Source organism: Erythrolamprus reginae, chromosome 6 (assembly GCF_031021105.1).
Source record: "Erythrolamprus reginae isolate rEryReg1 chromosome 6, rEryReg1.hap1, whole genome shotgun sequence".
Taxonomy (NCBI): Eukaryota; Metazoa; Chordata; class Lepidosauria; order Squamata; family Dipsadidae; genus Erythrolamprus; species Erythrolamprus reginae.
In genome coordinates this window covers 182895-204315 of record NC_091955.1, presented here as the reverse complement: position 1 = coordinate 204315, position 21421 = coordinate 182895, and the positions used below count along the sequence as shown (strand labels likewise).

General features: G+C 50.7%; 1 protein-coding gene across 1 annotated transcript in view; it reads left to right on the top strand.

Annotated features, from left to right (window-relative positions):
* The first annotated feature begins 435 nt into the window (after positions 1-435).
* SEMA3E (semaphorin 3E) overlaps positions 436-21421 on the top strand; it is a 32142-nt gene continuing 11156 nt past the window's right edge. The window contains exons 1-7 of the mRNA XM_070754931.1: positions 436-592; positions 4933-4992; positions 5300-5419; positions 14645-14738; positions 19892-20011; positions 20201-20343; positions 21292-21406. Coding sequence (XP_070611032.1) covers positions 497-592; positions 4933-4992; positions 5300-5419; positions 14645-14738; positions 19892-20011; positions 20201-20343; positions 21292-21406 — 748 coding nt within the window. The 5' untranslated portion in view covers positions 436-496. The remainder of the gene's footprint in view (positions 593-4932; positions 4993-5299; positions 5420-14644; positions 14739-19891; positions 20012-20200; positions 20344-21291; positions 21407-21421) is intronic.

Sequence of the window (21421 nt, the reverse complement as noted above, 5' to 3'; positions counted from 1 at the left end):
TTTTGGCTCAAACACAGAGGCCCTGGGAGGGCGTTTTCAGCTTCCAGAGAGGCTCCGGGGGGTGGGGGAGGGCGTTTTACCCTCCCTGGCTCCAGGGAAGCCTTTGGAGCCTGGGGAGGGCGAAACACGAGCCTACTGGGCCCAGCAGAAGTTGGGAAAGAGGCCTCCAGAAGGTCTCCGGGGAGCGGGGGATGCTGTTTTCGCCCTCCCCAGGCATTGAATGATGGGCGTGGGCACTCGCGCATGATGTGATAGCGTGCATGCCTTCTCTTTCGGCACCCGAGGAAAAAAAGGTCCCCCATCCCTGGTCTAGATGATCTCCAAGGGGATTTTCCAGATTTATATTCTGCAATTATATTCTGAATGAAATCTTTGTACGGAGCCTTCCGGCATCCCCAGTGTTTGTAACGCCACGCCTGGTTCTGTTTCAGAGCTGTGGGACACGAACCGGACCTCGGTTTTCCATAGTCCGTCTGGATCGCTTGGCCTCCATGTGATGCTTGTGGACGAGTATCAAGACCGGCTCTTTATCGGAGGAAAAAACCTGATCTATTCTCTCAGCTTAGACCGCGTCAGTGAAAATTACAGAGAGGTACGGCACCATTTACATCTCTCCTATGCTAATTGGGGTGGGGGGTGAGGCTTTGGAGCCTGAGGGGAGGGGAGGGGGCTGGAGGGTTGAGAGGTGGCCTCTACGGAGCAGCAGCAGCAGCAGCCCCCTCCTCAGAGCCAGTGGGGCCGAGGGGCCTCGTTCCTTTGACGGAGGCTCATTGACCTGGCAGGCTGCACTTCTGGGTCTTCCTCTCAATTGCCATAATTGAAGGGGGGGGGCTCTTTGTTTTCACCTGGATTGCTTGGCCTCTTCCGTGGGCCCATTGTTGTGGGCTGCCCTGAGAGACTAGCTCACCCCTCCTTTCCACGGAGCGAATCCTCCCGTGCCGAGAATCAAAGCTCCTCCTGCCTCACACCAGCCACGGATGATGGGGGCCCACGTGGGCCACGCTCAGCTGGAAACAGCCTTTTACCCCACGGTTAGACAATTAAACATCACTAAGCTGCGCTGGTTCATTCGTTTGCATTGCAAATTGTTTTAAATTCCAGCTTTTCCATTTCTTAAAAGTATGAAAGGAAAGATTTGCAGGGGACCTTGTGGTTTCAAGACCCATGGCTGTAAACTCTCGAATAAATGCATGATATATAAAATCAATTTGCACGTGGCCTTTCCTTTGGTGGCCCCACTGAGCAGGAGACCAATGTCCTGGCGGGAATCACATGAATTCCTCCCAAATCCCACGTCCCCCATGGGGCTCAGCCACTCAGTTGCAACTAACATTGGATTTGTATCTCATGGGTTACTTGTTGTGAGCTGCTCCGAGTCTTCAGAGAGGGACAGCATACAAGTCTAATAAACAATAAAAATAAAAATAAAAATCTGGACATGGGGGTTAGCTGGGCTTCCCAAACTGCCCCCAGCCCCTCTGATCCCTGTTGTACCCACGGAGGGAAAGAGACCCAGAGAAGAGCAGCCGTGGTTTCCATTGAGTGAATTGGAGTGAACTGAATAAGCAGGGGGTGCATTAAATACTGAGGGATTAATCATGCTTAGTCTAGTTAATTGAATTAATAATGACCAACTGATGGAAATGGGACGCATCAGAAATAATCAGGCTGGACCTGTTTCCCTAAGGGAATGAGGGCAGGAGGAAGGGAGCAAACCCAGAGGGGAAGTGGGTGATGCACAAGAACTTGTCTCATTGACGAATCCGGATCAGGTTCTATGTGTTTGTTTAATTCGTTTTGTTTTAGAGCCTGTGGGCCTTCACCCTGGGCTGCTCTAGTCCTGCCTCCTTCGTGTGGCTGGGGAAATCACACAAAGCGCAGTTGCCTGCCTCACTACCAGCTCTGCTCTATGCGGCCTCAGATTCCATGGTTAATTATTTGTATTCCACTGTCATTATTTTACAAATAAGAAATAAGATTCAGGACAGTGGACATATCCAACACACCTCCCTCCTCCCATTCTGAGTGGAGAGAGCATCCAGGAATGGGTGGACTCCCCCTGTTCTCCTACTGGACTGAGTTTGCACGTTTTTCACTGCCCGCCTCCTCCGGTCGTACTCCCCCTTTTAGACTCAGTCGGTCTTCAGGACTGGACGTGATTGGTGAGGTCCCATTGCTGATTCCATCTTACCTCAGAATTGGCTGATTAAGAAAAGGAGGAGGGGGAGGGGGGAGATTTTTCTTTCCCACACAACAATCACCCAGGGCTTCAAAAGCGATTCCAGCACGAAGGGCGTTGGCCTGGTTCCACCGAAGCGTGCCGGGCACTAAGTCGCCCAGGAGGGTATCGGAGCTGGCGGCCTTTTCCGTTGGTCAGGGCCTCATCGTTACCTGGTTTCACAGGGCCAAGGAATTAAGTGTTCCCAAATGTTTGCCCACCCCCGGTCCATAGACTGAACGGAGGTGGCACAGGCCAGATGTGAGACGGACTCTTCACATGTACGTACAATGGGCTCCCCAGATTCGACGGGCAGAATCTCTCCCAGGCTGGGCCGCAGGGTGGGTCCCTCTTCCGTTGGCAGGGGGCTCAAGGCGTTCCTCACCCTGGTCTGATTGATGGAGACCAGACAGGGGGGATGACGTGCCCGGATTCTTACGGAGCAGCCCCTCCCAGGCCAGGCCAGGGCTGCACCCGGGGGGTGGGAGGGGTGGGGATGGTTTGTCCTACTGTTGCATCCTGTTCAGGTTGTGGTCTGAAAAGAAACCTTCGCTTGACCTCTCTGTCCGTCCTGTCCCACACATCATCTGGCAGACCAGGGAGCTCCTCTTCTTTCAACATTACCTATCAAAGCATAAATTATTTATCTGCCTTTGTTCACGTTAAAATAATATACACAATTACTGATGAAATTTAGAAAGTGTTTCGGACTGAGATTTTGTAAATGGTTATGATTGACAGCCAGCCAAAAGGTTTTCATCCTGGCCAGGGCTCCCTAGGCCAAGCCATGGATGGAGTCGTTGTGAGTCACTCTCAGAGTTTGTGTATCTTGAGGGAGGAGTTGTGGGGGGAGGGGGGAAGCATTTATAATCAATTAGTTTCTGGCTTTATATATAGCACAAACGCATCTTGCATTCTCTATGTGGAAAATATTTAGCAATTAAGCACCAGCAATCAAGAAAGAGCTCTGTGAAAGAACTGTAAATTTATTTTTGGGCTGTCTGTATATTTGTGCAAAAGGAAAGTGGGCCAAGTAGCTTTCTTCAAGTAGAAGATGGATTTATCTGTGATAAAATCCATTTGTTGGCTCAATCGCTTGCTGTTGAGTTTGTAAAATATTTAACTTCTTACTCTCTGGCAAAGAGAAAGTGAAGATTGGTGATTCTAGAACATGTGTCGGGCAGGACTATGAATAGGTCATTGGTCTGATTCCCTTCCTATGTACTTTTTCATGTCACAAAAGCGACACATCTCCAAGTACACCTACACCAGCTGCCTACCGTAACATGCAAAATTCCACAATGCAAGATGATATTTTTGCCCATCACATGCCAACCTCTGGAGGTGGGAATCTGGAGAAGATACTGCCAGATGTTCTCTATAAATCAACACACACACACACTTCCAAGAAGAGCTGAGAAAACTGATTTTGTCACAACTGGAACTGATTAATCGAGCCCTGTGAACCTGGATCAAGATTTTCAGATGTTTAGGAGATTCTGATGGGACATATAATATGGCATTGTTTTTCCTGTTAATATCTTTCACTTAATTTTTTGTCTGTTGGTTTGGATTCTTCTTTGCTCAGTTTATTAGCAGATCCCACAAGAGTCCATTGGCTCCCGTTGCATTTAAGAGTTCATGCCTGCACGAAGGGGAAGCCGCCATATTCCCTCCCTCCCTCACTATATGTGCTCATTGGCTTAATATCCAATGAATATCCAATAAAATCCAATAAATAAATATCCAGGCCAGAAGGAGATAAGCCGCCCCCTGGTCTGCGGAGAGGGGGGGCATACAAATCTAAATAATAATAATAATAATAATAATAATAATAATAATAATAATAATAATAATAATAATACAGTAATAATAATAATAATACAGTAGTAGTAATAATAATAATAATAATAATAATAATAATAATAATAATAATAATAATAATAAAAACACCCAAATGTACATTAACCTTTATTCCTCTGGGCCATCCTTGTAAAGCACATACATCCATGTGGTATTTATTCCTCTAAGCCAAACCAGGAGTGAGTTGGGATACCAGGTAAATTTGATAGATGAGAGAGGGAATTGGATGGATGAATGGGGAGGGAGGGATAGGTAGGATAGATAAAATATTGCTTCTGCTACATAATTATTGATCATCCCGTACTTGAGTCATAAGAAACTAGTTTCCGACGTCAGTTCTGCACAATCAAAAGAGCCACAGCCACTGGCCGTGTGGAACAAAGCAGGATTTTGCTGCAGAGCGACATGAGCTGGAAGGATGAAAGGAAAGAGGGGGTGAGGGCGGGGGGGGCAAGCACCATCAAGGATTCACGGGGGGGGGATTTGCCCTCGGAGGCACTGATAACAGGTGAGGAGGGGGCAGGGGTCTCTCCTTCATTAGCCAAAGTGCCCCTAGAGGGAAGGGCAGTTTGGTGCGTCCTTTTGCCTCCCTCATTAATCCGGCCAACGTTTTCGGCCGCAGTGGTGTAGAGCAGGATGTGTGTTGGGTTGTTGTTGTTTTTTCCTTTAACCTTGGTGAGTTTAAGGCCTCCAGACCCCCCACCCCCCCAATGATGCCAGTGGCAGTTAAACACCCCCCCCCTGAATCGCGAGAAAAGCCAATGCGCCGTGTATCGGCCGTTCACGAGGGAGGCGGCAGGGCTGTGTGTGACGGCTTATAAAAGATCCCCCCCCCCCCGGTTCTCTTGCAGATCCACTGGCCCAGCAGCTCCCAGCAGGCGGAGGAGTGCGCTGTCCAAGGACGATCCACGGTTGGTGTCCACCGCGATGAGAGGCCTCCTTTCGGTTTCTGCTGATTTTTTGTCCGCTGACGGGGGTGGCTTGTCCTGGGGGGTCTTGGAGGGGTCTCTGCAGGCCAGGCCAACATTGCCCCAGCAGTGGAGAAGCCTCGGCCCTGAGACTGACAGCTGTGCCTCAAAAGGGCTCCGGGCGGGCCTTGAGTGGCGCCTTTTTCTAAGCTTCGTAGGCCCAACACAAAACTTCATGAATCGCTCTTAAAAGAACCCCAGCCCACTTTCTACCTCTGTGTGTTTCTACCCCCCCTCCCTCCCCCCATAGGAGGAGTGTGCAAATCACATCTGTGCTTTACACCGATACAACCGAACGCACCTGCTGGCCTGTGGAACTGGAGCCTTTGATCCCGCCTGCGCCTTCGTCCGAGCCGGCCACCAGTCGGAGGTGAGGGAGAGGTTGAGGACGTGGGCCCCGGAGGGCGGGTCTCTCTCTCTCACACGCACACAGAGAGAGAGAGAGAGAGAGAGAGTTCACGCTACACAGAGCCCAGGAAGGGAGGCCGGGCGGGGGGGGCACCCGTCTCCCTGAGGGGGTGGGGAGCGTGCCAGGGATTCCCACTCAGGCTGGCAGAGCTGGGGGTTCGTGTCTGAGAAACAGAAGGACCTGCAGGGGGGAAGCCTTGGCCAGCTAACCAGGAAGTGTTGACCACGCTACGCTCTCGGTAGATTCTTGATCCACAAGTGTGGTTGCCAAGTTGTAAATCGCCGGACCGCAGTAGTGTAGGAATATGGCTCGTTTTCTGTCGTCCGATGCGTCGTTTAAGTTGCTTGCCTGGAGGAAGATGCGGAACTTGGACATGTGAGCCGTCCACGTGTCTTCGTCTGGGCTGAAGAAGGGCAAGGCATGAGGCATTGCTGGAGCCATCTCTGGAACGCGGAGGCTCGGACCCTCGTCGCCACTGTTGAATCAGAAGCTGGAGGCCGAGGAAGGTTAACAGCTCATGGTTGGCAAACAGGAACAGTAGAAGTGACCAGCTCGCAGGTAGGAAGTGACTGTGGGCTACCGGCTAAAGCCGCACCTTATATACCTTGCTAGCGCAGGGGAAAGCGGTGAGTTCCTCTTTTTTAAAACTTTGCGCCAAGGTTTCCCCTGGCTGCGTCTAAGCCAATCAGCGGTTACCTTTATGTAAAGTACAAACGTAACAGCCTCCCTCAGGGGAAACAGGGCTGCCTCCTTTGTAGGCTGAAACTCTAGCCTCTCCCCATAGGGGCCTTTCCTCCAGAGAGGAAAGGAGAAGATGGAGAGACCAAGAGAGAAAGAGAGACCAAGAGAGAGAGAGAGACCAAGAGAGAGAGACCAAGAGAGAGAGAGACAGACAGAGTGAGAGAGAGTAAGAGACAGACAGAGAGACCGAGAGAGAGAGAGACAGACAGAGAGAGAGACAGAGAGAGAGAGTGAGAGACAGAGAGACCAAGAGAGAGAGTGAGAGACAGAGAGAGAGAGTGAGAGATAGTAAGAGACAGACAGAGAGACTGAGAGAGACAGACAGACAGAGACAGGCAGAGAGAGAGACAGACAGACAGACAGAGAGAGAGACCAAGAGAGAGAGAGAGACCAAGTGAGTGAGAGACAGAGAGAGAGAGTGAGAGAGAGTAAGAGACAGACAGAGAGACCGAGAGAGAGAGACAGACAGACAGACAGAGACAGGCAGAGAGAGAGAGACAGACAGACAGACAGAGAGAGAGACCAAGAGAGAGAGAGAGACCAAGAGAGAGAGTGAGAGACAGAGAGAGACCAAGAGAGAGAGAGAGAGAGAGAGTAAGAGACAGACAGAGAGACCGAGAGAGAGTGAGAGAGAGTGAGAGACAGACAGACAGACAGAGAGAGACAGGCAGAGAGAGAGAGAGAGTGAGAGACCGAGAGACCAAGAGAGAGAGTGAGAGACCGAGAGAGAGAGTGAGAGAGAGTAAGAGACAGACAGACGGAGACAGGCAGAGAGAGAGTGAGAGACCGAGAGACCAAGAGAGTGGAAGACAGAGAGAGAGAGTGAGAGAGAGTAAGAGACAGACAGACAGAGAGAGACAGGCAGAGAGAGAGAGTGAGAGACAGAGAGACCAAGAGAGTGAGAGACAGAGAGAGAGAGTGAGAGAGAGTAAGAGACAGACAGACAGACAGAGACAGGCAGAGAGAGAGACAGAGAGAGACCAAGAGAGAGAGAGTGAGAGAGAGTAAGAGACAGACAGAGAGACCGAGAGAGAGAGAGAGACAGGCAGAGAGACAGAGAGAGACCAAGAGAGAGAGAGAGAGTGAGAGAGAGTAAGAGAGAGTAAGAGACAGACAGACAGACAGAGACAGGCAGAGAGAGAGAGAGAGACAGAGAGAGAGAGTGAGAGACAGACAGACAGAGAGACAGAGACAGGCAGAGAGAGAGAGAGAGTGAGAGACCGAGAGAGAGAGAGAGACAGACAGAGGGGAGGGGTCTACCTTGGAAGGAAGCCGCAGAGAGAATTAGACAGGGGCCTTCTCCAACTCACCTGATGAGCAGCCAGAGGGAAGAAATCTGAGACCGACTCCCCCTCCCCCCAGGGTGCAGGATGGGGAACAAGGCTGACTAGAGTTATACGGGGGAGGGGGGCAGTGGGGGGGGGGGCACCTCCAGTGGAGTGTGGGGAAAGCCTTTCCCAAGGGAAAGCAGAGCTGCTGGAGAAGGGGAGCCGAGAGATGATTTAGGGAGGGGGCTGCAGACGCCGGTTGGACCCGCACTCTGAGCTTCTCTTCCCAGCTTTAGGCTTCTCCTGTTTCCATTGAAAACCAGCCAGGCCACGGCCGTGATCCAAGCCAGGGGGCAGTTTGGGCTTGTGAGGGTTCAGTTCCTCGTTTGTTTCCTTCCTTCGTTTCTTTTCCGTTTGCGCAGCAGCCCAGACGAGACCCCCAACTGTTGCTCCTCTGCTACAAAGACCCTTGTAGACACCCAGGCAATGCCCCTGATTGACAGCCGTCTTCCTTTGCTGTTGTTAATTCATATGCCGTCGTAGGTCATAAATTAAGATGAAAACCAGAACACGTGCTGCAAGGCGGATTGAATCCTGTCATTGAAAAGGAAGCATAACGCTCGTCATCAAGCACCGTTTGTCCAAACCTATTAACAGTTATGCAGAGAGAATCTTAATGGCACAAAATGTTTTTTCCAGAGATTCTGATATTCCTTTAATTACAAAACTGTGAAATCTATGAGTGGAGTCGATTCCCCCAATTGCTAACACCCAGAAAAATCAGCCCGCCCTGCTCGATAGAGGTGTAAAGGGCAACCCTGTGTGCTTGTCCTGGTGCTCAGATAGACAGCTGTCACTTAGGAGAGACGTTCCGTGATTTCCCCTCCAATGGGGCCTCGGAAGAGGAGGGGCATCCCATCCCTTGCGAAGGTCCTTCGTGAAGACGCTGGGAGCCCCTGACCACATATTAATGAGGACTGGAAGTTTGAAATCTCTTCTTCTGTAAATTGATACAATGACTTATCAATTTATACATGGGGAGCATAAATTCTAAACTGAGATGGATTAGCAAGTAAACAGTCAATGTAGGAACCAGCCACGCATGTTTGGTCATAAAACTGGAATTGTGTGTCCAATAACTCAGAAAGTCCTAACTGGTAGGTTTTTTGGTTGGCTTCTTGGCCAGAGAGCGACAGACTTAGGCATGAATTCACCCTGACTTTGGGCAAATACCTCCAGGGAACAAGTGGGTCACACTTTATAGCGAGGGGGGGAGAAGCAGGGAGGGGGCTTGGGGGGAGATGGCTGGCTGTTGTTTGATCAGCAAAGCCAGATGTTCCCTTGCACTGGACGGCAGCAGGCATGAGGTCATTGGGAAACGGATCCAGGAGAAATAGTTGCACAGGGCTGCGTTTGTTTGGACTGCGAGATGACACAACTCGAATAGCAGAGATAAACATTTGCACAGTCCTCGGTGGGATCTTGGTGTGGGTGGGTCACGTTGCCGAGAAGCCCCCCAGGAAAGCCAGCGCAGCCCATGGGGAAAGGACTCAGAAACCCGCCTGATCCACTTTCCGCCTTGTCTGAACGGCAGCGTCTGAACTAAGGCCGACCGGGCAGGTGACTCGGCTGCGCAGCTCCGGACGTCTGGCGGGGATTCTTCGGGTAGTTCACTCACTTGGATCGCAAGCTGACCGTTCGTTCCAAAACCCTTCTGACCGTGTGTGCGTGTGTGTGTGTGTCTGGTTTTCCTTCTGCTGACAAACACAAAATGCGAAATGTCCGCACTGGACCCCCCCTGGCGGTGGTGCATCAGCTCCGTAAGAGGCTAGTCCCTAATAGCTGAGAGGTCATTTCCTTACAGTGATTTCATTCATACAGATCTTTGCAGGTTTTTTTTTTAATCCTTATTCTTTTTTGTATAAATGCAGATATTCATATAATCTGTTCCTTTCAAATCCCCCAAATTTCCCTCTGACCTTTCCAGCGTCTAAAGTTTGCACAGCAGCCCAGTGGTGGTTCTCCAACAGGGTCCAACCGGTCTCGGACGGGTCAGTTTCGTTGCACATGATTATGTTTCCCTTGGCTAATGAATGTCTACAATTTCCTATTCTTTTTATCAGACAGGGAGCGTCTCCCCCCCCCTGGGCTTTTTATGTTTCTTCACTAACAACTTGAGAGTTGGTGTTTGGTGCAAAGTTCAACGTGTGTTTTACTTATATAAACTATATGCAATTATTGTCAACTATGAAGTCTACATTTTGGGGAACAAATGAAAATAAAAGAGTCTTAATTTTGTTTCTCCTTCAGGTTGAATCATCTTAGATCAGCTTGACAAATGTCCCTCTTTCGAATTTGGCCTGGGGGGCTTCACTCTGGGGTTGGGCTGGGAACTGCCAGGAAGCTGGAATAAGTTTGGGGGGGTTTTGGGGGGGGGGAGGCTGCACTTGAACATGAAGTCTTGAGCGTCGCAGACTCCACACACACCCCTTAAAAAAGACCTCCCCCCAAAGCTCTCCCGTCCTCCCTTCATCCAAAGGTCCCTGTGCAAAGAGTCCCCCTCATGTGGTCACTCGTGTGGCCCCCTCATTCCACGTGGGGCTGTCACATACCTGGAGAATGGTGTGGTTATTATGGGCCCAGAGGAGGGGCTCCCAAATGTCTCCTCCCCACCCCCACTGAAAAGCAAAGCAAGGGAGACTTTGAGGGGGGGGGCTTGTTTCCTGTGGCTGGTGAGGGGAGGCCGCCTGGGGATGCTGAGGGCATCCAAACGGATCAGGCGCCCCAGCCATGCCTCCCCCCCCCCCCCCGGACGCTTCCTTTCCACCCGGGGAGGGGAAGGAAGCGGGAGCCCTTCCACTATTGGGGGGGGGGGGTTCTCGAGGGGATTCCCTCCTTCACTGCAGAGGGACAGTGTTGCCCTAACTGTAAATAGAAGCACTCTGGTTGGGGGGGTGATGAGGATAAACCAGATCTCCCTCTTTTTATTTTTTTAAAAAATGTAACTGAGAAATGCGACCTCCAGTCAAGTGGTGCCATGTTTATGAGAAACCCCCCCCCCCCCATGCAAAAGCTTTGTGGGGTAAACAGAAGGTTGCAGCAAACGCCTCCCTGGACACACACACACCCTTGCGGATCTATTGTGTAGCGCAGGGCGGTTCCCCTCCTCTGCAAAGACCACCTGGCAGTCACTTTCCTGGACCGAGGGCCCCTCGCTTGGACTCTGTGCCTGTAAGTCCCCACTCCCCTGGGGCCTCTGGGGCTGGTGGCTCTCCCGCTCTGAGGTCCTCGCTCCAGGACCCCCCCCTCCCTGGAAGCGGGATATGCCGGCCTGTCGCTCCCCTGTTCCAAGAGGAGGCCGGGGAGGGGGAAAAAGAAAGACCAAGCCATTTAAACGAGGGGGGGCACTTCTTCAAACTCCCAGGGGGAGAATCTCTGTGGGTGGGAGACCGCCTGGCCAGCACTGCAGCCCCGGGGGCTCGGAGGTCAGCAAGGAAGGTCTGCAGGGCGAAACCCAAAATGCCTGCAGCTGAATGGAATATTTTATACTCTCATGATACTCATAATACCGAAGGGTGATTTAAAAGTATTGGCAGTCTATGGAAATATTTCAATGTTAAAACTTACTAAAATAGTCCCGGTGACAGTAAAGCTTCAGGGAGGAAAATTTGTCTCTTTAAATCATTTTTATGATTTCTTGATTTTGCAAATGACTTGATCAGGAAATACAAATTGTCCTAAATTTGCACTAATTCTTCTAATATTATGTTCAGATTATTTTGTTAAATAGCAAAATAGCTGTTACTGTATGCGTAGAGTAGTCCTTGTTTTACCAAGGTTGTGCGTACAGAAATGTTTTTCCTGAGATTAGTTGTGAATAATTACTCAGCCACACACAGCTACTCTAACTAACCTGAGTTAAAGTTTACTCTGAGAAACAGCGTCTTCCAATATGCTCATACCCGTTATAGTCAGCATAACAATCCAAATGTCTTTCTTACCCGTTGTCTTTGTCATAACCAGTAAACAAGGATATCAATCCTACAAACACATTTAAGCTATAGTACATAACTACAACACGTAGAGTGCAGAGAAACTGCAGAGCAAACCTAACAGTGAGAGCACTAACTTTGAGTAGCAAAGACAAAAGAGAAACAGAGACTCCAGAGAGATAAGCTATGATCTCTAGCTCCCTCTTGTGGCAGTATGCAATACCTGCAGCCAATCAGACATAGCTCACTTAAAGCTATATTATATTTACACACACATGGTTGATTTATATATTGCCAACCCAACCGTTATGGACAGGGTCCTAACAATAGCCACACCAAGAAACAAACACAACTTTAAAAACCATGAAGGACCTGACAGTTATTCCTTATTAACTTATTCCTCTTAACTTAGAGGTACCATAAATTGAGAGAGACAGAGTCTCAACACGACTAATGGCACCAGGCATTAGGTATTATCCTGCCGAGGGTCAGTTTTCCTTCCATGTTTTCTCCTAAATGGTCAAGAATGGCTAAATCACAGCATGCAACAGATCTGGACTGCAAAAATCCAGCTGGTCAGCAGGTGGCAAAGAAACTCAGCAAACTCTCGCCCTTTTGCTGCCCCCTTGCAGCCACGTGGCATTTTGCAGTTCAGATCTGGGATCCCTGACATTGAGAGGACTCTACTGTATGGACATCAACACACATAAATCACCCGCTTAGTGTTGGCAGGGGGGAGGGAGGGGGAAGCCAGCCCAGGGTGGATTGTATCAAAGCCACCCTCACCCTCTCCTGGAAGGCCCGTGTGGAAACTCTCCAGAAAGAGAAAAACTCTTGACGTTTTGCAGAAGGCTTCCCTGATGTACATCTGCAAAGAGTTATGAAGTAGACGCTCTCTTGTTGAATTTGGGGGGGGGGTCTTCCCAAGAAACATCTCACAGTTTTAGAGAAATGTAAATTTGTGGCCCACCTTAACTTCGAAGGGTTCCTTGAAAACGAAAGCCCTGTGATTCAATTAGCAGTTGCAGCTGTGCAAACACACTGTAGATAACAAAAGATGGCAAAACCGCTGGTGGTTTGTCTCTCAGGCCTAAACCAACGCAACAAGTATTCCACACACAGCAGGCGGCTTAAATTGTACAACGGGTGAGAGTGTCATTGAATAGGAACGAAACGTGAAGGCAGAGCAAACTCTTCTCTCTAGGAAAACCACTGAATCAACACAGGCTTTGGGCTTTGTTAAGTGAAACTACCACTATATTAGGGGGAAAATAATCTCTGCTCCAGAGCACCGTGTTTTTTAAGAGTATAAGATGCACATTTTTACACCCACCCACCCCCCAAAAAGAGGGTGAGAACTTGGGTGTGTCTTAAACACCAAATGTAGCCCCAGCCGCCCCCACCCTTTGGCCTCTGCCTCCCAGCAACTTCCCTCCCTGCAGCCAAGGGGACAGAGTCTGTTAGGGCAAGCAACCGATTAGCAGCTTCCTGACCCTCAGCTGACCGAGGCGGCAGGCGAGCCCTGTGCCAAAATGAAAGTGAAACTAAAGTGCAGTTTTAGCTGCAGGGAGGCAAATTGGGAGAGAGATGCAGAGGCAGAATTTTATCTTCTTGTACTAATCAGTTGCTGGCTCTGGACGCAAGGTAAACATTAAATGTATTAAATCAATGTATCAATAGAATGTTCAAATGATTAGACTTATTGTTCTAACAAGATGAGGAAGCTTTTTAGAATAAATGCTTGGTTTGAAAAGGCCCAGGGCTATTGCATCTTCTTTTAAGTAGCAGCAGATGATGTTTACTTCCAGAAAGTACATGAAATGCAACAGTGTCCTGTTGAGTATTAAGTTAAGGCAGCCGTGCTAAACCCGGACTTAGCCTCCTCCTCTCCTTGGTTAGTTTCCACCCATTGCTTCTCGTCTCTTCTGGCGCTCTGGAGAATGCGTTGCCCCTCCTCCTCTCCGTGGCAGCCCTTCAAATCCTGGGATGCTGGTTATGGTCATGCCCACCCCCTGAAGCCCCCCTCCTGATGATACATCCGGCTGACCCTGGCGGCATGTTTCGCTTCTTTGCTCGAAAGGGCCCCTTCATTCTCAAGAGACCAAACCCGCTTCAGAGAGAGTCCCGTCTTTTGGGTCTCTTGTGGGGGGCAATGATGAGAACTTCAGCCTGGCGGGTGGGGGGTTCGCAGTCCAGGAGGCCGCCCCGTTTGTGAGGGGAGCGGAGGAGGCTCCGGCGGTCGCGTGGCTCCCTTTCCAGTGGGAAGAGACGGACTCCGCACGGGGGGCCAACGGGCGGCTTCTCTTAGCCGAGCTGGGCTGCACTTGCAGTTGCCGACCGGAGGGGACGTCCCTGGTTGACTTTTGCTGATTCAAGGACGCGGTTTGGATCGTTTGGGGGTTTCTTGGAGACGCACCATCTTGTTAAGTGCTTGACAAATAACACAACATAAAATAAAGTAAATAATCGATCCTTGGTCGTAGCCTGTGCAGTTTGCAGATAGTTCAGTTTAATATTTACACGAACGTAATATAAATATTATATGACATTTCAATTATATACTCAAACTTTGGAAATTACCATGAGGTGAAGCCCTGTGGATTTATCGATCGTTTGCAAAGGAATGTCTTTGTCTCTCAGTCACTAAATCTGTCGTTTGCAATAAATCATGGCTTGCAAGAGAGAGTCCTCCCGTCCCTCCACCCCGGATTTACAATCCTGGACTAATGGTGTGTCTTCACTTCCTCCTTTGGGGCAGAAAAGCGCGAGCGATCTTATTCAGTCCACGGTTGATACCGTATTTAAAGGTTGATACCTTTCACATTTCTTTCTTTCTTTCCCTTTTTTTTCTTTCTCCCTTTCTCTGATTTCTCCCCCTTATCTAGAAAGTGAGCAAAGGAGACAACATTATGTGCTTTAACTACGAAATGTTTTTTTTAATTTTTATAGAATTATTACTTAATAAACTGGTCTTTCTGATTTTCTTTTTCTGCATGGGTGGAAATGATTTAAATCTCTTGCTTAAAATATCTGGGTGACGCATTTCGGAACATGCGCAGTGGAGGGTGGGGCCCTGGACACCAGAGAGCCTGGTTGTATTGTGCTGAATAGACACAACTATTGTGGCCTTTGTCCTTTTTCATCTGCAAGTGTCTCTCCTAACACTCTCTGTACTTTTTTTAAAGGGTCACCTCTTCCACCTGGAAGGCCACCGCTTAGAGAAAGGAAGGGGGAGATGTCCATACGCACCAACTTCTTCCTTCATGTCCACTTTATATGGTAATGACGTAAGCACTCCTTTCCCTCTCCGCGCCAACTCCCCGTTCCATCCGCAGCGCATCGGTTCTCCTCTCCTTCACGGAGGTCGGGCTCTGCTGCATTGACCCCTGGGAGTCTCGGGGCGGCTCGGACGTCTGTCTTGCCAGCGGCGTCACTGGGGAAGTGTCAGGGGTTCTCCGGGCTTTTGGCTGCCCTGACTGACCGTGTCATTGTGATCCACCGTTGTTACCTGTCACGTAGTCTGTCCTCCGCGCAGGAGGAATCCCCGGTGTGCCCTCTCCTGCTGCCCGGAGCCTTCAGAAGTGGAGGCCGCAGATCGAAACATGTTTCTCCCTTTTATGGGAACTCGCGCAGAACTCATCCACCGATCCATTTAGCAGACTCGCACCGTAGTGTGGAAATGCTGACGTGGTATCCGGTCTTTATTAACGTTGTTTGGCGCAAAGGCGCCTTTGGAGCCACGTGAGTCAGGCCAGGACTATCAGGGCAGGCAGGGCAGCCATCGGCCCTCCGTGGCTGGCCCAGGCACCTGAATCTAAGGCCAGCTCGGGAAGAAGAAACATGGCGCCGTGTGGGAGGGGCCACGGCTGGGGCCCGGTGGCCCCTTGTCTGCAGAAGATGGGAGGGGGGCCTTCAGCTAAAGGCCCTGCATGTGCTTTCTGATACGAAGCTCAAGAGGGCCGCTCTCTTAGGCTGCTCACCTGATTCCAGTGCCAACAATTTGGAGCCGATGGATTTTGTTTTCTGACCCAGAGAAGAAAGAGGGGAGGGGAAACGTCTCCTGGCAGAGGTCCCTACGAGTGGCTTCCCTTCTTCCCTCCTAGCTGAGTGCTGGGGAAAGTGAGCCCAGGAGGTCAACCGAAAGAAGGAGAAAAGGGGGGCGCTTCTGTCTAATGTCCCCCCTCCGTCCGTCCGTCCGTGCAGAGCCCTGGACCCATTCGGAGACCCCTGTGGCCCTCACAGCCCCCCTGGAGCTCCTCCCAGCTTCTCCTGGGGCTTCACAACCTCTTCCAAACCGTGGCCGTTGGAAAGAGCTCCAGACAGGGTTTGGAATTGAGTTCAAAGTACTCAAAAGCCCCGTGCCTCACTTTGGCAATTCAAAGTACGCGACGTGTATTTAACCTTTTTCTAAGAACCCCCGTGTTTCAGAGTAACTTTCACTGAAATGTCTGCGTTACAGCAGGAAAAAATGCCGTAGTGTAGTCTTTTGTGGGTTTGTGTGCATTAAATTAAAATATTGGGCAAACTCCAATCAAACTTAAGCTTTTCTAAAATGAAATTATCTTATTGGATGAAGTTAAAGCAAAACTTTTCCTCAGTGGCAGAGGAGACTTCAACCGAGTTCCCTCCCTACAACTTTTACTTGGTTTGGTTGCTCATTTAACATTTTCTGGTGAATTAGCTTCAGTTTGCGCAGAGATTATTTGATACTAAGGAAAAACAGTAAGGGACAATTCTACTTTTGAATGAATAAATTCTGAATGACAGTCAGAAAACGGAATAAGCTTCCAACCATGGCTAATGCTACAATGAAAATGTTAAATGATTGGGCATATTCCATAGAGAATTTGAGGACTCAGAGCCTAAAACAAATGAATTCTCCAGTCTGCTTTCAATAAAACCGCTTCCCGCTTTGCAGTGGAGCTGAGTGGCCAGTTAACAAAGGCCACACGGACTCTTGGAAGGGAGGGAGGGAGAGAGGAAGGAAGGAAGGAATGGTGGAAGGAAGGAAGGAATGGTGGAAGGAAGGAAGGCTGTTTTCCTTTGGGCCTGGGGCTTTTGACGGACGGTGCCGAGCCCAGGAGGTTCCAGCTGCTGAGATGGACCCCCTGCACCTGTTCCTCCTCTCGGGGGGGGGGGGAGCTCCCACGGCAGGTGTGGATGTGTGGGGAGGGGGCAAGTGCGTGTTCTGGGGAGGGAGGAGCAGAGAATGGCAGGAGCAGACGGTCCGAGCAGGTCGCCAAAGACTTGAACCCCGATGCCCAGCTGAGCCAGGGGAAGCAGCCCCCGTGCAGGGAGGGGCTGGGGGCAGAAGGCCCACTCCAGAATTTAGAACAGAACATCATGGAACTCTATTTATTGGCCGAGTGTGATGGGACACGCAAGGGATTTGTCTTTGGTGCAGATGCTCTCAGTGGACATAAAAGAAAAAGAGACATTGGTCAAGAATCATGAGGGACAAACACTTAACGGTTGTCATAGGGGTCAACTAAGCAGTCCAATCATAATTAGGAACCAGTCAGAATAAATGGTAAGGATGCAAGCCACACAGGTGTACAGTCACAAGTGGGAGGGGGTGGGGGATGGGAAGGATGAGGAGATTGATAGTAGTGCAGACAGAGTGAAGAGTCTGAGGGTGATGAGGGAATTATTTGTTTAGCAGAGTGAGGGCGTTCGGGGGGAAACTGTCCTTGTGTCTCGTTGTCTTGGTGTGCAGGGCTCTGTAGTGACGTTTTGAGGGTGGGAGTTGAAACACTTTGTGTCCAGGATGCGAGGGGGGGTGGGGAGGTCAGTCAATATTTTCACGGCCCTCTTTTTGACTCCTGCTGTGTGGAGGCCCTCAAGTGGAAAGCAGGTTGGCAGCCGTTGTTTTTTCTGCAGTTCTAGCCACGAGGGCCAAGGGGCCACACCAAGGGGGGAGAGAAGGCCCTTCTGTCTTTTCCCAGGGAGGGGCTGTATGGATTGATAGTCCGTCTAGTGCCAGGCAGTGTGGCCCATCACTCGGATGTCATTCAATCAGCGACTGATAAAGAACCGGGGGCCTCCAAGCCTTCGAGTCAGCCAGTCCCCGTCCCCCCACCCCCTCACCCCCACCCCCAATTGAAAGGCTGGAAGCCGGTAGCAAAGACCCACAGAGGTTGGGAAGAGAGGTTTCCCTTTTTCAAAGGTTGCTGAATTAATCGGAGGCTGTTACCGCTGCGTTGAAGGAAGGTCCGGTCCTGTACGTGGGCTGATATTTCAGTATTCTAGGAATCGCTCCGTCGGGCGATTCTGGCTGAGCCCAAACGTTTCTCTGTGAAAGCAGATTTACAGCCACGTCAACCCAACACTGTTAATCCTGGTCCTCTGAAACTGCTGCCGCTGGATAAATGCTGAGCCTGGCTTGCAAGGAGAAGATGATTGCCAGTAAAAACGGGTTTGGAACAGAGTTGCATCTCTTCCAAAGGGCTGATTTCTCAGTCCATCATTTTAACACCCCAGGTGAAGAACCATGCAAATTCTCCACCACATTTGCCAAGTTAATTCCATGCTTGAAATGGGCTCTGGGTTACACTTTGATTAGGGAGCTGTTTGTGGAAACGGCTGCAGTTACTGAACACTTTCAAGAGGGGTTTCGTTTGTTATCCTTGGGTTCCCCCCCCCCGCCCGGAAAACGGAACGCAGCCTCCTCCTCCTCCTCCTGCACCAGAGAAGCCCAAGGGAAGCCGATCGGGGAGGGGGGGCTTTGAAGACGCGGTTGCAGGGGGGCCTTGGAGGGGGTCCCAGCAGGGCCCACAGGGAAGAGGTGGCACCACCAGGGAGGAAGGGCAGGAACGCCCGCTCAGACGGAAGGAGCCCCGAACGATAGAACCGTGGGCGGGGGGGAGATCAGAGCTGGGCCCTAGTGTGCAGATAACATTAGCTGTGGAGACATTTTTTATTTGACAAACACACCCGCCCCACCCACGCAAAGGCAAGTCTGGGCAGCCCCCCACTGTGGAGAAGGTAGAAAGGAGACGAAACGCTCCCACCGGAGGCTGAGGTCACGTCAAGCCCTTTCTGGCTCTGCTGCAGAAGCCCCGGAAAGACCTGCCAAATGCTTCCCTGAGTCCCAGAGAGAGAGAAGCCCCAGCCTCCTGTGGGAACCTCAACGCTGCTCCTCCCCCTCCTCCTCTCGCGTGGGGCTGTTCCCAAATACCACAAAGAGCTGCGACTGCTGGCTAAAAAGTCTGGGTCCTAAGGCTAAACACACACAATCACACACACACAGAGAGAGACAGGGTTTCTGTAGATCTATTTATTTTATTGGATTTATAAGCCGCCTCCCAAGTCCTGACGGACTCTGCCAAAATTTTATTTTGTATGCTAATATTTTCCTTAGCTTCAGGACCCCATGAGTTTGAAATCAATATTTATTCAGTCTTAAGCAAAACCTAAGGAATCATAACACTTCTCTTGCTGGAAATAAATTTCAGAATCCACTTAGTAGAAAGTTACATTAGTCAAGTCGTTATTTAAAATCATAGCATAGAATTGTTTTCAAATTGATGTAAACCAAAATTAAACCCATCCTTCTTGGCAAGTAAAAAATGTAAATCCTTGAGAAAATACACTAATAATCAAGATAATAGTATTACTCGGGTTAATGGTGGGATATAAACGAGAAGAAAATAAACCTATTGCCCGGAGGGGACTGTTCTTCCTTCTGTCCACGATTTTGTGCCTTGGCTGCCACCTGGTGGTAAATAGATGCAAGATGTTTTGACTCCACTGATGTCTATATTTCAAGAAACATATCAGTGATGTATAATCCTCCTAATTGCCCTTAATTTGCATGAGGAAAATACAGAGCCTAAATATTAGGTTACTGAATCTGTGCCTTATTGTATAATATCCCACTGTGACATAGTTGCTATGCAGTGTTTATATCAAGACTAAACAGCCTTCTCTACACCTGTAGAATTACAGGATTGACCTCTGTGTCCTGCGTTAAGGGAACCTGGAAAGAGAGACGGACCCCTTTCTGGTAGCAACAGTCGTTGTTGTCCGGAGAGGTTGGGCCGTTCGGGTGCACAACTGAAGTGCTAGAAGCCCAGAGGTCGTTTGTGGTCTCGCTGTCGTTTGTGTTGCGGAGGTGTGGGTCTGCACCTGATCAGGCCCCTGTGGGCTCCCCAGCCCTCTTCCCACCCTGCCTGGCCTGGACTCTCCGCTTGTTGCCCAGACCGGGGATGGGAGAAAGGGGGGGGCTCGTTGGTCACACATTTTGGCCAGCATGACACAAAGGACCTCACAATCACAGCCTGGCACCCGGGGGACTTTCAACTCTTCCCTGCAAGCCACAAACACCCATGCACCCTCGGTGGGGGGGAGGGGGGATCTGCTGGGCTCCTGCGGTCACTCGGACGGAGGCTTTGCCTAACTCTCCCCCGCCTTTGTCCTTCTTTGGCCTTCAGGAGGGGAGCTCTTCACGGGGCTGTACAGTGACTACTGGGGCAGAGACGCAGCCCTCTTCCGCCTGATGGGCCGCCTGCCTCACCTCCGGACCGAGCCCGATGACGAGCGGCTGCTGAAAGGTACGAGGGGCCCCGAGCCGGGAGAACCAGGGCGATTCTGCCAGCCAGAAGCGTCAGAAGCGCTTGTGTCCCTGGAGCCCGGAGTAATGACAATGGTGGTTTCCTGCCCAAAATGAGCCACTCTGACGTTCTTCCAATCTTGTTGCGTGCAGTTCTGCTGACCTTCCCGTGTCTCCCTGTCTCTTTAAGAACCCAGGTTTGTTAGTTCCCACGTGATTCCTGACAATGAAGACCAGGAAGACAACAAGGTTTACTTCTTCTTCACCGAGAAAGCGCTGGAGGCAGAAGCCGGGGCCCACGCGCTCTACGCCAGAGTGGGCCGGGTCTGTGCGGTGAGGGGCACCTTCCTTTCCCTCCCTCCCTCCCTCCCTTCCTTCCTTTTCCTTCGGTGCATTCCGTCCCCCTTTTCCGAAATGGTCTCCCCTCCACTATGTTGGGCCTCTTAGTCCTAGAACCGGCGAGTGTCCGTCCCAGAAGGTTTGATGCTGAGAGCCCTGAGAGGCAGGAACACACACACACGAGCCACGCTTGAATTGTGGGCCCAGCTCCAAGTGGCTCTGCCCCACTCAGGCTCAGAGAGAGGGGGGGCATCCGGGGAGGCATGGGGGGGGAGCCCAAAAGGGGGCCCAGGCATAAAGTGAATGGGAAGAAAAGAGCCGTGGCCCCTTAGACTTATGTACAACTGGTGCGCAACCTCTGTACATGCATCCTGCTTCTCCACCCCCCCCCCCAAATAAGACACCCCCCTCCCAATAATAAGGCCAGTTGGGCTTTGGGGTGCAGTAAGGCCAAGCGCTCCTTTCGGGTGCAAAAAAGGAAAAACAGAATGCAGCTTGATTGATTAGACTTATATGCCCCCCTTTCCGTGGACTCGGGGCGGCTTATAACATTTTGATAAAAAGATATAATATATAAACCACTTCTAAGCCAATTCATAGAATAGTTAATTTAAAAACCATCTTAAAAACTAAACATATAAAGCCAAGCGGTCCCATCACGCCCACTCCCTGGGCAGAGCCTGGGGTCTGACAGCATAAGTGCGTTTTCCGGTTCTTACGGAAGGTGAGGAGGGTGGGGCCAGTGGGGATCTCTGGGGGAGCGGATTCCAGAGGGCCGGGGCCCCCACAGAGAAGGCTCTGGGTTATGGGTTGTGGTCTCTCCGTGCTGTGCGCTGAGGAGGGAGGTGTTGTGTTGTGGAAGCCGTGTTGTGCAAAGGCAGCCTGGCCGGGCGGTGGGAGAGCCCCAACCAAGACCCTCCTCCTCTTCCTCTTCCTCCTCAGAACGACATGGGAGGGCAGAGGATGCTGGTCAACAAGTGGACCACGCTCCTGAAGGCCAGGCTGGCCTGCTCGGTCCCAGGGCTGAATGGCATCGAGACGCATTTTGACGGGTTGGGTGAGTGACGTGGGG